Source organism: Dicentrarchus labrax, unplaced genomic scaffold (assembly GCF_905237075.1).
Source record: "Dicentrarchus labrax unplaced genomic scaffold, dlabrax2021, whole genome shotgun sequence".
NCBI classification, from domain to species: Eukaryota; Metazoa; Chordata; class Actinopteri; family Moronidae; genus Dicentrarchus; species Dicentrarchus labrax.
Window position 1 is genome coordinate 15282191 of NW_026136719.1, and position 15411 is coordinate 15297601.

Genomic DNA, 15411 nt, shown 5'->3' on the forward strand with positions numbered 1-15411 from the left:
GGTCTGAGTGTAATTGAAATTATAAACATATAGGTCTGTGCCAAGAGGAAAGTTCCAGTAATCAATCAGGGTAAGCAGAGGCAGCTCGGCAGAGGTCCATCGATACACTACAGACTAACTATACATGTACCAACAGGAACACAGCCTCTTCCCTGACATCGACTGTCACTCTTTAAACTGTCGATTTGTGCTAAAATCTGGGTAATATGGAAAAGATAAATGTGAAAATAACCAGAGGATCGTCTTCTGTTCAGTTCGGCAAAATAAAAGGAATCCTTCAATTCCAGTTCCAAAAGATCAATGTGAACAAGAACCTCTTCAGTGAACATCATTTGGCCGCTCGTGGGTCCTATGTTTGAGCAAGCTTTGATGCTAGCTCGATGTAAGCCCGAAACAACCCCCTGCCAGCCAGCCAAGAAGGCATGTTGCTGATCTTTAGAACTTCAAATAAAAAGTGCATCTGAGTTATGAGTGTGTGGCTTTACGCTCTTTTCTTTGATGTCTGCCTGCGAGACATCACCTTTTAAGATCCTCAAAAGATTTTCATTTGGTTTGAATATTTCAGAGGTAATTCAGGAGGAAATTTGACCTAGTAATTTGAAGTTCAGTTTTAGCTCAAATAAAAATGATTACAATGCCGACGTTAAAGGTACCCAGTGGAGATTATTGTGTTTATATCCAGTGTTTCTCACCAAAAACACATTGTGTGTATCCTAGGGCTGCAACTGACGCTATTTTCATTATTTTATCTGTCAATCAATTGATTATTCAACTAACTGTTTGAGCTCTGCTGTATCATCAAGGCCTAATACATATGTTGAATACAGTTCCTTCTCCTATTTGACATGTATTATTTTCAAAGCCCAAGTTCCACTTACTGGAAATTTTCTGGAGCTTTCAACCACATCTTGTGGCCCTTATCGACAGACAAACCTTGCCCTGATAGTCTGCTCCGTCTGCTGATGAAAGCCATGAGGAGTGTCTGAAAGCTCTTGAAAATTCCCAGTTATTGGACAATTTTCAAAGCGTTTTTTTCTAATCTAAAACCTGACAGCTACGTTTCTACATCTACCAGGTGATAAGTGAAATAACGTGAAACAGTTGACAGTGTGTACATCCTGTGTGCAAGCAAGTAGAGCACGAGATACAAACTAAACAGGGACCCCACTTATCAAAACATTACTCTGTAGCTCCAGTGGTGGTCAACAACTCCACATGGTGCCTTTAAACGTTAAATATAACAGGTAGTCAAGCCCTTAAGAATGTCTACAAGATAAGATATTACGCAATTTGATGTCCATTTATGCAATTTCAGTAGTTGTTGTTCTACATTAACTGCATAAACAATGCATCTGATTTCAGCCTATAAATTGACACAATCATGTACAGACTAACACAGCATAAATACAAGAGAGGCAATAAGATGCAGAGAGTTGCATAGGAGGAAAGAGGAGAAGCAGTGAAGCAAAGTGAGAAGAAAACCAAAGAGGGGACAGGAAGAGGCCAGAGAGTGGCCTTGCTTTACAATAAGAGGATTACGACGCAGCCCGATAATCCCCCCACAATTCAGCAGGACAACGGAGTGAGCTCACATCTCATTCAGCCCTCCAAGTCTCATCCTTAAAATGAGGCTAATTAGCAGCTAATCCTGACCACTGCCAAAATTACCACTGTTTTTGAAGACGGCACGTGAGAAGGACAGTGTTGAGACAACTTTAGCAGGAGTTCAGCTTCTATATGAGACTATTTCCCTCAAATGTTAGCTTGTTTACAAAATTAGATTAAATGATCAACTACTGAAAGTAGTTTGTCTTGGTTTTGATTTCCATTAACATGATTTGTGCAACATTCTCTTAATCTCATTTCTGTTCTCAATATATTTCTGATCAATTTCAAGGTTATAGAACTTCTTTACAAGGTGGTTAATTGTTTAAAATATTTTCTACTGTACCTGTAACATCACATCTCAAAATCAGACATTAGAGTTGAGTTATCAGGAATCTGACACAAGAAAGTGGCAAGTAAAGAGTCTTAATCCTCTCCTGCAGCCAATGAAAACTGTGATTTTGCGTACTTCCCTCTCTTTCCCAGATCCAAAACCAGACTTCTTTTAGTAAAAAAACTAATGCCAGTCAGTTCCCACACTTAGAAAGACGGAAGCTAAATTTAGAGAGCTATATTTTGACAAGGTAACAAGATGTTTTTGTGTAACTTTTCTCTTTTTCTTTTTTTAGGATGACGGGCATTATTGGTTATGACAGTGTCCCAGTTTTGGGAACATCTATAACAGCTGTTCTCCAGGTCAGGATTTGGGTGGCTATGTGAGAAAAATCATTCTGAGCAGAGCAGCATGCACTATAATTCTACCCGATGAAATTAAATTATTGTACAATTGTGCCAAGCAATCTGGTGAATGAATGTTAAATGAAATCAGAGAAACTTGTTAAGGGGACTTAGAGGTGAAAAACCAAGAGAGAAAAACTGCAATTTGGGCATTTAAAAATAATGAGAAGAGACTTTGATCTGAACACCAAATAAAGAAAACTAGTGATACAGTGAATGAGAGATTGAGTGAGTGAGTAGCTAGTGTAAATGATGAAAATGAATCAACCAAAGCCACAATTATGGAAAAAAAATACAGATTTCCCCCCTAGATTGATTCCAGACATGGTGAGTTTCACCAAAATATCTTGTTATTTTTTTCTCAATTGACTTTTAATTAAAAAGAACCAAAACTAGGGGTAAAAACTGATTCAACAGTGACCCACAACCCTCAAATTGTCACACAGCCAGCCCAAACGACCCCGGAAGAACAGAGAGCACAGCATACCCGACGAGGAGTCGGAGGATTTTAGAGCAAAAGACCAACCATCAGGGGTCATAGACGCACAGTGAGGTAAGCGTAGCTCCACAGGCTTCAAAAACTTGAGGCCATGAGGTCCACACATCACCAGAGGGCTGAGCAGAGTCTCTCCTGTAGACATAAACACAGAATTTGGTTATGAACTTAATTCAGAACGAGTCAAAGTAAACACACAAGCAGGTCTCAAATGCATTTTTTCCTATAGTGCTGGAAGGCCTGTGTTTTTTTATATCACTGGGAATATCATAGTGTATCAAAACTCTTAATTTGATTCCTTGTGGGCACATCTATGCTAAAAAACCTAAAGATTAATTTATGTCTCTGTCAGAAAGATACAGCACGTATAATACAGTCTTCAGATGACAGCTGACTTAAACTAATGAAGACTTTAGTTTAATAAAATTAAACCTGAAATAAATAATTTGGCCACTTGGAGGCAGCAGAAACTACTTGTGAAATAATTCACGTATCATCACCTTTTAAGCTGATATTGACTTGTTGGACAACATCTGCATTTTAATTCATTTGGAGTCATGTCAAATTTAAGTATAATCAGCAGGGGCATCAGCAATTGGTGATCGTTTCTTCAAAGGCCGACAGTCAATCGGCACATCCCTACTTTAGATCCAGCATATCTCCCTAAAACAGACTATTTGAACTGGCTTCCTAAGCAACATCATTTAGATCTAAATAGAGAAACCCCCCAGCTTATCTTTGATAAGTTACCTTTCTCCTTGTCGAGTGGTGGCAGGATGCTGTTGTCTCTGCAGACCTTGAAGTAGATTTCCTGCTCCACACCGTCAGGGATGGCCCCTTGTGGGATAATTATGCTGACACCTGTCTCAATGGAGCTCAGGACGCCACCGTTGGAGTTGAAGATACCTCGAGCTGTTGCAACCACTGTGTGGCCCTCGTCTTCATCCTCATCATCATCCAGGGCACTGGGGCTGGTAGACAGATACCTTTACTATCACAGTCTCATATTCAACAGAATAACTTAGATTTCAACTCTAGTCAGACTGAGTTTATTACCTCACAGGGATGGCCTTGGGCACAGCGTTGATGTTGTTGTGCTGGTGTTTGGAGCGGTGGTCCATAGTGCGTGTGAAAGTGTCCAGGCCACTGTCATGATCTGTATTCTGGGGCTGCGGGGGTATCTGAGGCTTCACTGGGCTGGAGCTCCGGCCCTGTTCCAAACACAAGATGGTAACGCGTTATATATGGTACTTTAAACCATGGCCACTGAAAATTGTGTATATGGATTAACTTTCAGTAAATGGACAGCATAACCAGACACCTATGACATATGTGTTTGATGCAGTTATACATTAATGAGTTAGACAGTGAGGCTTATTTTGTGACCTCCAACAACAAAGTGTGACAAAATTATAATTACATAAGAGAGAGAAAATGTAACTATACAGTGAAGAAAGTATGAGACATTACTTATTTGACTCTCTTTAGAGTGCTGCACTAAACTGACCACTGAAAAAAAAAATTGCTTACCTTTGGAGCAATCTCAGGCTTTTCATTGGGCAGAAGGTTGTGGTTGAATTTAGGACTGTCGAACATGCGAGAAAAAGGCTTGGCAGAGGTGGTGTAGGGCTTGGGGGTGTAGCGGTTGTAGCTGGTTACTGGTGGAGCCCCAGTGCTAGTGACGGTTTTTGGAGGCTGTTCACTAGTGCCATTTACTGGAGACTTCTCGGGGAAACTCTTGTGAGGCAGGAAGTTGGTCTGGACAGTGTCCTCTCGGGCAGGAGGCTTGGCTGTGAAAGAGCCATAAGAGTCAGTCAAAGAGCTCTTCACTATGTGCCACTGTTGTTGTGTGCAGTTATGTTTTTATTTGTGAAACTTGATGTACAGCATGCAGTGTCTCTCAGTAGACAAAGTACAGTGTGATACAGATCTTCATGTGATTAAATACTGAATACTATTTAGTTGAAACGGTATATTTTACCTTCAGGTGCAGGTTTGGGCAGTGTGGCTGGTGGCAGAGAAGGCGTCACCTGGGGAACTGGTTCATATTTTTTCTCCACTGGACTTGGTTTTTCCACTGACTCTGTCCTGTATCACAAGACCAAAACCCTCAATTCCAGATTCACAGTAAAAATAAAATAAAACCCACAAATTACGTCAAGGATAGTTAGAAAAGACACATAATAATAATTAATACTGATATTCTATATCTATGAAATCTAAGAGGAAAACGGGATGGGAGTGAGCATTACCTGGGGTAGTTATGGGGGGCTGGTGCTTGTGGCTGGGGTTTGTTGGGACCAGCCTGGAGCTTGTCAAAGTAAGACAGCTGTTTCCTGTAGTAGTCCTCGTCCTCATCAGGGTCGTAATGGTTGGAGCGCACAATGTCATCAGGTACGTTGGACTGAGGTTTCTGAGGCCCTGGGGCTCTGGGTTGGTGAGATAAAAGAGTTAGACAGGTTAAAAGTGAGAGCACGGCAGAGGAAGAGGAGTTTACAATGACAAATGACAAAAAGTGAAGGTGCTTGAAGAAATCTGCCAATGATGGTAAAATTAAAATAACTAATTACACAATTTTATTTACATTATTCTGACAAATCAAGTGAATAAAAAAAACAGTAACAGCAGCATAGGCTCACCTAAAGGTCTTCTCTTGATCCAGGTTGCTTAGAGAATTTGCTTTAGGGATTACTCCACCTGCTTTCAAAGGTAAATCAGCTGCCTATAGTAGAAAAAGCAAGGAACCTTATTAGACGGATAAAAAAGAATCACAAATCTTCACCTCTATTGTGGAGCTGAAAAGAAACTGTACAAGTTAAATACATGATTAACTACTCTAACTGAATTAGCTGGCTTATGTAATATAACAACAATGCTAAACAGTTTACCTTGTTCCCAGAAGATTCCCCTGTATCTCTGGCTCTATCCACGGACACAGAGCGTTTATTCTCAAACATCTTGACCCTTGTTAGGACTGACTGTGGTCGCATGGCGGGGTCATCCTGTTGCTCCTCTCTGGCAGGGGCAGGCTTTGGAGCGTCCGCAGGAGAAGGCGAGGGAGCCTCTACTTTTGGAGGTGGTGTGGGGCTGGTTTCAGAGTTCACAGGAACGGGGTCATACTGCTGAGGTTTGTAGCTCTTTTGCTGTGGTGCTGGTCCCTGGTTATAGCCAGAACGCTGGGCAGGGGGGTCTGGGGAGCGGGCAGCTGAGGGGTAGGTGCTCAGGTGAGAATCCTGGTCGTAGTGCAGGTCAGGCCCTGGAGCAGGAGGTGGAGGATCATCATAACGGACAGGCCCTGGACCTGTTGGTTTACCGTAGCGTGGCCGTCCGTCGAATCCCTGCTGAGGCGGGGGCTCGTCGTAGCGAAGAGGAGGGGTGTATTGGGAGTCAGGGCCGTCACCGTATGGCAAACGGGGATCATAGCCCTGGGAGTTGGCAGTAGAGAGCGGCTGGCTGTAGGGGTTCCACTGTTGCTGGTCGTAGTGAGGCACACTGTTCTCGTAGGGCAGGTTAGAGTCATAGTTACGGTACTTTGGTTCTGGGTAACCACCTCCGCTGCTGACTCCGCTGCTGCTGACATCATACCGACTGGGTGGGTGGTCGTAATCTCTGTATGGCTGGTCAGGATGATACCCCTGTTGAGGGTTGTAAGTCACAGGCTTCATACTATGACCAATTCTCCCTGTGTTGTCTGTGCTGTATGGATCCTTCTGAAACATCTACCAAACAAATACAAAACAAAGACAAAGGTTATGACAACTGCACACGGACCATTAACATAAAATGTGATATGAAAGACTGGACATACAAAAATCAGTTAAAGTAAGAAAAGGAGAATATTAAAACAAGTCCGTGAAATTAATTGCAGAAGAGGAAAGAAGAAGGGAAAGACCTGAAATAGAGAAACTGAGAGGGAGGGGTTACTGGTCAGATAATATATTAGATTAAATAGAAATCGCAGCACAGCCAAACACTGATTGCAGCTTAAAAACATCACAATGTACCACTGCAAATTAAACATTAAAATTAAATTAACAAAGAATAACAAAATTGATTTAAAGAAATGCATCAAAACAATGGGAGGCATTTTTCTTGTCTAAACTGACAAAAATGTAAAAATTGTTTATAGAAATATCAATAATTTGACTTGAATAATTTTATTTAATTTTTATTTTGTTATTTTATAATTATGTGTGCACTACAGCACTCACAAGGGAAAACGTCACCCACTGTCTTGGTGCAATTATAAAGGCAACTTAAACATCCACAATAATATTTAACATTACAAGCACATACCCATTGTACAGAAAACATAATTAAAACCCTGATATTTGACAAGTAACCATTAATTATCCATCCAAATCTGAAGAACACTTCTGTTTAGTTGGTCCTCGTTATTCGACCATGGCTATATTTCAAACGCAGGACAAAACAGATAAAATGGTTGGAATATGAATGGCTACTTTTACAGGTAAATGATCCATTCAATCTGCACTGATAAATACAGCACAAACATATCTACTTCGAGTGGTTAACAGAGAATGAGGCAAACATGTTACAGCCATGCAAAGAGGATAAGCAACAGTGAGAGCCGCAGGATTTCCACTGCTCCTCTACATGAAGGCATACCAGCGCAGCCATCACCTCCAAGCCCACTGTTGTTTACCAGCATTTGCTTGCACTCTGGCACGTGCACACACATACACGTAACACACACACACACACACACACACACACACACACATCTCTGTCTCTTCTGGGCAGCACTGTGGTCAGCAGACATGCAGGGCGGAAGGAGAGAGAGAGAAGCGTGGCAGCAGGAGCTAGGTAGGTTGACAGGCAGCAGCAGCAGCACAGGAGGTCAGCCGGGTCAGACCGAGCTGAGCTGGGCCGGGTCACGGAGAGTCCAGTGACAGTCAGATGGATACCTTTGGTTCTGAACTGGCTGGTCCGGACTGTAGAGGTTCTGGTGTGACGCTCTGAGGGGCTAGCTCAGGTGTGGGCCTCCTAAGTGAGCCAGCCTCTGGGATGGGGCTTGGCTGGCTGTGAGGAGCTGCAGGAGCCACGTCAGGGCTTAGACCCCTTACAGTTTTTACAGTAACGTCGACAGCAGGGGGCACTGTTTCAGCCAGGGGCTCAGGCTGCTGGGGGATGCTAGGGACGGCAGCGGCTTCTGCTTTCTGTGAAGTGGTTCAGAAATGTTTAATAACACGCGCTGACACTATGGTGCAGTACTAACAAGCGCTACTACCTTCACAGCCCCTCTACAACAGTCTGCTCCTCACTTGTGCCTACGACTTACACGGATTCAAACAGCCAATCCCCCGCCTCCACATTTAACAATAGCTGTAGATCAACCAACGGCATGTGAGAGTTAGGAATTAGCAGCAGGACAAGTTTTAATTGTTAGAGTATACTAATTTGATTTTAATGCTACGGTTACAATACAGTAGTTTCTTTTTCCTCCTTTTATGTTCATTAACACATCAAGAGACGACAAACGTTTAGATTTGGATATGACAACGGCCAATCTGGTTTTGATTAATACATTTCACAGGTACACTGGATTAACACTGGCATTTCCAACATGCACATAATACTTTGTTGTGTCGTAGTGTCACAGTCCCAATCACAGGAAAAACAAAGTTAGGAAGTGCACATAGGTGAGTACTGGTACAGACACAAACATAAGTCCCTTTTCCCAGTGACATTAGCAACAGTCACACCAATAAGACATCTTATGGTAATACAGAGTACAAGAGTAACAGTAAAACGTATCATGTTCTCCTTTTCAAAAATAAAAAACACACGCTCACAAACATCAATCAACAAACACATAAAGGCAAATAGATAAAATAAATAATATATTAAATATAGATATATATATATATATGTTATGTATAATGTTTATATATTGCGATAAATACCTGACCACAAAAGGTTTCACTTTCCCACTGATATTTGTAACAGTAGATAGACAGAATAACTGTAAAAATAAAAAAAGTGCCTTCAATAGCGCCTCCAGAAAACCCTTCTAACGCACACCACGTCCTCCAGACAACAGGGAAGACGTGCAGCTCTCAGAAACGCTACCTGCTGCGGCACTGGTGCCTTGAATCCAGCCGGGTCGATGCGGTTCAGGGGGTCCGGCTGCACTGTGTGCTGGTAGCCAGCGTAGCCTGGTGGCTCCTGGATGACAGGCGGGTCCTCACGGACAGGCTCGGAGGAGCGGGTGATGGCAGGCTCCGTGGGTGGACCAACATCGTCATTCAGTGTTTCGTCCAGCTCCTGGTCGGTGTAGGCTCCACCCTCTGTGTCCGTGTCCTCATAGTCAGAGGTGTGGCGGCTGTCGGTGCTGTACATGGAATACTCACTGCCTGGCGCCGACAGATAGGACAGGCGGTCGTCGTGGATGTCCAGGTCATCCTCAGCTGCCCCATCAGCCTGGGAAACAAAAAGTAAAGTGAGTGAGAGGGAGTGAGAAAAGATCAATTACAGTCTACATGGTTGAGTGTGTGTGTGTGTGTGTGTGTGTGTGTTACCTTGCCCTCTGAAACCCACACCAGCTGGTTCTGCTGCTGCTGGATTATCTCTTTCAGTGCTCCAAACCAACCATCATTCATGTTGTTCAAGTTAATAGTTGCTGGGTGCACAAATAGGGAAAGGCAGAAGAGAATAAAAAACATCTCCCCAATCAAATGAGTACTTACAATTATTCAATTAGAAATTAAGTACAGTCAGCATTATAATTACAAGTCCCCTTTAGACATGCACTCTAACCCATAAACGCTCCATCACTTTTACATGATTGGCATCTTGTCTGTACAGGGTAATTTTTAAGTTGCTCTGGTAATTTTCCCACTTTGGGACCCAATTAACATTTTCTATGTTTTTGGGTGCAAATCACCAGCAGTCACTCTGACACAGACACATAGTTCTTAAATATCTTTGAAGTATTATTTGAATAACAAGCAAACCAATCACAAGGGGGACATACTTTACATGCAAAATTATGGAACTGCTTTCCTTCAATCTTAAAGAGATAACAAGGCAGCTTGGAAGAAGAAAACAATCTCTTGTGTTGTGCATTGTAACTTCCTGCATGGCCTCGTCCCATGTGCCAGATTCCAAATTTGTATGTAATAAGTATTTTTAAGGACTTGATTTCGAGAATAACAAATCAAATCCAGTGGATAAAGGCATAGATGTGCAGCTCATTGTGTAGTATTTCTTAGGATCGCAGATTATACGAAGAATTGTGTGTGCTACAAAGACTAAATATGAGCCGAGGAGAATGATCTCTAGGACCTCTCTAATATCTATATCACCAACAGATGCTCCTAAGGCATGGTCACACCACATCTCTTGACAGGACTAGTGCATGCTGAGAAAGGGGCCCGAGCGTGCTCTTGTGTGACGGTCAGTGCTGAACAAGCTTTTGTAAGACATCTGACAGAACAGGGCCACGCACAACAAGAGCAGTGTAGCCCTGGCCTCCAATACTGCGGCAATCAATTGTCAACAGCCTTTGAAATGTGTCGTTGCCCCCATCCATCGCTCCCTCCCTCCTTCCCTCCCTCCCACTGGACTCACTGGTGAAGAGGTGGTGGTTGTTCTTCCTTAATTTGAGGGCTCGTTCATAGAGTTTTCTGGCACTCTTCCTAGACTCAGGGCAGAGGCGGGTCCTCATGGTCTTGACGCCCTGCTTGGTGTCTGGGTTAAGAAACACTACAATGGGATACCACTGAGCGTAGTTGAGACGATCCACTGCATTAGGGGTGATGTCCAGCACTGCATGCTTATCCTTTATACACAGAAAAAAATAAAAACATAAACTTGTTGTAAATTTGTTTATTTCCATATAGTGACCATTTGCCTTTTGTTGAAATGTAAATTAAGGACTATTAAAAATGTATGGCCACAACTATAATGATTTTTCACACATATATATATATATATATAACGCTTGTAAGAGGTCAGCTCATCAGTCTGATTTAGTTTCTCAAGTGAACCAGTAAAATCCACCACTTTACTGAGGTTCAGGCACGTAACAACATTAGATAGCAGTACACCAGAGGGCAGCAGTGAGCTGTAAATATCATTGTAGCTGGCTGCCATCTTTTCATTATCATAACAAATCTGTCAAAAGATGTTTATATCTGTACCTTTTGCCTGTATATTAAAGTGTGCAGATCCAGCTTCTCTTACCCGGTCAATGATCTGTTTAATGGTGTGCAGACGGATGATGCCGGAGCTTTTCTGGTCGGTTCCCGCATCCCTGGGTTCACTCTCTACGGAAGACAAATGGACAGAGTTACTGCATCACATAAACACAAGAGACAAACAACAATAAACACAGGCTGTGCCCCAATTAGACATCCTTGTAGCGTGCAGTTGTCGACTCCCATAAATAGAGCTGTTAAATACGGAATAATAATCTCCGTACAGGAGAGGACAAGTGTACATTTGTGACAACAGCTAGATAGTAAAGACGAAATGAGGACAGCAGCCAATTCATGCAATAGTCATTAGGTAGGAAAATCAAATTTGGTGTGTAAAGAATGTGTGCGTGCAACTGCATGTAACAGTATAAATTATGGTGAGGAAGTGTGTTATATGAGAAACACTGGCATGGAATATGCACATACAAGAGTATGAGGGTCATTTGGGATTAATGAGAATACAGTGTCATTGTAAGCCTCAGGGATTTAAGCAAGGATGTGTAGAGGGGTTTATGATTCACATAAAGATAAGCAATGGTTTCCTGCCTCGGCACACACGGTTCAAAGGAGGACAGTCATCTCACCAGTATGTTTTAAGTATAGTACAACACATCATAGGGCGAGGCTACATTTCTAATAGGATCTAGGATCTAAAGAAAAAACTCTGCTCTGAACTACCCAAAAACATTTTTAAAAGGAGCAGATCAATATAGCCATGCAACAAGTCAAGATGTAAGCATATGCAGCAGTGTATACAGACTCTGTACTGTCCCTTTCAATTTAGAAATTTAGAGTCTTTTTACTTCCATCACTGGATTATGAATAGTTAGACGGACACACACACACACACAAACACACATAAAAAAAACATTTTTGTAGAGTTGCGTCACAGTGGTGGTGTAATTGTAGTCTGAACTGTAAGCCATTAAAGGACCCATTTGGACCAAATTTCATACTGATACATTCTTTTAGTTTAACTTGCATGAACCTGTCATCCAAATATTTGCAGACAATTTTGCCATAATTCTGTATGGATAATGTGTCTGAATGCACACAGTGTAACAATATTTATTTTAGGATATGAATACATAAATAAATTGTTAATTTCTCAGCAGACTGCTTTGACAGTTGACTATTATGTCATAAATATTACATGCTTTTCTATTTTTCTATTATGGGTGGTATCGTGGGCATTTCTTTCCATGACAATCTATCCACTGCAGGATGCACTTTTATGAAAGCCTCCAGTTGGCCAGTTAATGCCATGGTGACTTGCTGCTAATTGTTTATAGAATGTGGTATTTTAGGGGCATCAAAATGTTTGAGTTTGAAACATTTTCAGTCTATTCTGCATTATTCTATAATTTCCTTACTATTTTGTCGAAAAGGAACTTCACACATCTCAGTTTTCATGGCATATTAACTGCACAGCTCCACATGCTGTTTTTTTACATGATGCAACCTGCCATTAAGAGGGGAATACCACTAAATTCAACTATAAAATCCTTACTGTATGTATTAAAGGATAGCATACATTGTTCAGCATTCAGTAATTTCTTCCATATGCAACATGCAATATCACAATGACACACAGTTCCTTAATTACTTGAATTTGGCCAAGAAGGTGAAGAGTGGAAAACAAAAAAACATTCTTAACAGTAATATTAAATTCAAACCACAGACAGACAATGTTCATCAGCATTATGTTATCTTGTTTGCTTTGAGTCAAGCGTAATTTTAGTTAGTAAGTCAAGTACAGTGCCAGGGGTAGATTCATTCATTCATTGTCAATTGAGAACAAGCTGTGTGTAAGTATGATACTGCATATTCTTCAGTGCCAAGTCTTCCGTGGATCATTTTACAAGGCCGTGTATCATGCTAATATATACTAAAACATTATTTGCCAATTGTAATGACAAATGTGAATTCCTAAATCAAGTGCTATTCCCCTATACCCATTGTTTTAACATCTATAGCTAGCCACCAAACAACAGTTTACAGATTATCTGCCATTCACTGAATCAAATAAAACAAACAAAAGTTGATGCACTAAGTGACATACTTTCCCCTCCTTGTTGTTGCTGTGTTTCTGAAAAGAAAATACAGTTACACAAACATCACTGGAGTTACGCAAACAATCAAGGAATGGAATCACTTTTTATGTGGGTGTGTACTTGAATATGTGTGTGGTTGCGCTGGCATGTGTGTTTGTGCACTTAAAGTAATTGAAATTCAACACTGAGTGTATGAAAACCACACATTAAAGATGCTTGCAATTTCATGAAGTAGGAGGCAGTGGATGAGAGAAATGAAAAGGAGTGTGCAGCTCTGCTTGGAGTGTAAAAGAGTACAGGGAAAAGGGAGGAGAGAAGCTATAAACAAACAGAGGAAATGACAGATTTGACTAACCTAACTAACTGACCTACTGAAATAAATGGGGAATATCTCATAGAGGTGGTATTCTGGAGTTAAGCATACTGCCATGTATTAAAAAAGCAAATCATGGGGAAATATTTTGGAAGAAATTTGCTTAGCATCCAATGGAAAATGATTACTTGGTGAATTTTAAACTCAAGATCTAAACAGCCAATGGCCGTGATCTATTTCGGAAGAAAAAGACAAAAATATAATGTTTCTAACCTTCCCTAGGTTACAAGTACATAGAAATATCAGGGGTTGTTGTATTTATACATCTACAGTCTTTCAGTTTATAATTATTTTATCATCCTCTCAGTCTGATTTGTGATTATAACAATTTACTGCCAAATTAGCAATTAGGTAGATGTTTTTAGTCAAATTCTAAATCAAGTTAAAATGTTTATTCAGGTTGGCAGCCTCAACAAGCTGTTTGTGGAGTATTGATGTCTAATAAATGTCTCCTTTCAGTGTAAACAAGCCACTGTTCAACATCTGTTAGATAATGGCCGCTACTGTGAATATTTGATGGATGCTGAAAAGTTAAAAACAGAGGGACACTACACAAAGCAGGGACAGCAGAGAAGAGGAAGATGTGTACTTTATTACTTACTTGCTAGCTCAAAAATGTCTGGCTCCTCCCTGGCCAGTTTCTCTCTCCCCACGTCTGCTATCGGCCCAAAGATAACCACAGGCCTCAGGAACCCAGCTATACAAGAAGGAGACCGTGTCACAAAGGTTAGCATTATGTAATACTTAAAAGCACAATACTAAATCAGACCATAACATTTGTATTAATAAATAACAAGGTTAAAATCTGTACACCATTTGTAATTTCTTGCACTACAATGAAGTATTAAGACATGTGGGAGTTTCCAGTTGATCGCTGTTACTGACATTACAATACATATGTACGCTTACCTTCCCTGAGCACCACCCTCTCATAGGCAGGGAACTTGGTCTGAACTGGCTGGGCTGACAGGTCTTCCCTGCTCTTCCGCAAATTCCTCTTGGAGCTCCGCAATCCTCGGAATCTCCAGAAGTCAGCTCTGTCGCCCCCTGGTGTTTTGGGGAGGGTGTACTGCACACTGGATAGCTGCTCAGCTCTGGACAGAGAAGAGTGTATGGTCAGCTGTCAGGACTTCAGTCAAAACTACAATTAAGGCTACTTTTAGATAGTTTAGGGATTCAGTGGACTAATGTTTGGAGAGAAAAGTCATGGTGATATATTGGTACTGTAACTTTAACACCATTGTACAGTACTGAGTTGTGAATGGTTGTCAAAATGATTAAGGAGCACTTTCTATTACTGGCTGAAGAAATGCTGATGATGTCTAAGGAATTTTACATGGCATAAAAGCCATTTATATTTAGGCTAATTGAAATGTTGCCTTGGGGGCTAATACACCCTAATGTATAGCTCAATATTGACATTAGGAGCCAAAATATTATGTAACTCAATGGTTTTTCAGTGAACCAAAGGCTTATCTTTTGTTAGCAAAATAGTAGAGTCAGCATTTTGACTTCCACAGTCTTATTATTTTAAGAATCACTTATTTTCCCAAAGCAAAAGGTTACTGTGATATACACACTTGGGTGATGCTCAGATATAAATACAGTACCATGCGTAAAAGAAACTAAGGCTTAAGAATGCAGTGAAATGATAACACGCCTTTCACTATTAAAGATTTCCAAACCATAAATTTATGATAAAGTCAATCTTTTTCAGTTTCCTAAAGTTTAAGTAACTGAATCACTGCCGATAAGTCAACAAGGGCAAGGTGAGAAAGGCAGTGGGTTTGAATAATAATGGTCCTTTGATGTGTGTGTTTTTTTAATATTATTGACTTTTCAGTGTGATTTTATGGTTTTATGTTTTGAAAGACTATCCAGGGAGGTAGGTTTAAATTGGCGGAGAAGCCAAGATATATTTCA

The 15411-nt window shown here is 41.0% G+C and overlaps 1 protein-coding gene across 16 annotated transcripts in view; it reads right to left on the reverse strand.

Moving 5' to 3' along the window:
- tjp1a (tight junction protein 1a) overlaps positions 1 to 15411 on the reverse strand; it is a 93085-nt gene that overhangs the window by 2144 nt on the left and 75530 nt on the right. For 6 of the 16 annotated variants that reach the window (XM_051378850.1, XM_051378851.1, XM_051378849.1 and 3 more), the window contains 16 exons: positions 14398 to 14582; positions 14090 to 14185; positions 13124 to 13150; positions 11048 to 11130; positions 10433 to 10643; positions 9382 to 9482; positions 8933 to 9283; positions 7768 to 8019; positions 5728 to 6558; positions 5479 to 5561; positions 5092 to 5268; positions 4821 to 4927; positions 4370 to 4629; positions 3896 to 4050; positions 3590 to 3810; positions 2831 to 2974 (listed from right to left, as the gene is read on the reverse strand). In XM_051378850.1, the coding sequence (XP_051234810.1) occupies positions 2831 to 2974; positions 3590 to 3810; positions 3896 to 4050; positions 4370 to 4629; positions 4821 to 4927; positions 5092 to 5268; positions 5479 to 5561; positions 5728 to 6558; positions 7768 to 8019; positions 8933 to 9283; positions 9382 to 9482; positions 10433 to 10643; positions 11048 to 11130; positions 13124 to 13150; positions 14090 to 14185; positions 14398 to 14582 (3284 nt within the window). The remainder of the gene's footprint in view (positions 1 to 2830; positions 2975 to 3589; positions 3811 to 3895; positions 4051 to 4369; positions 4630 to 4820; positions 4928 to 5091; positions 5269 to 5478; positions 5562 to 5727; positions 6559 to 7767; positions 8020 to 8932; positions 9284 to 9381; positions 9483 to 10432; positions 10644 to 11047; positions 11131 to 13123; positions 13151 to 14089; positions 14186 to 14397; positions 14583 to 15411) is intronic. The other 10 variants (XM_051378853.1, XM_051378856.1, XM_051378854.1 and 7 more) reach the window with 8 other exon arrangements.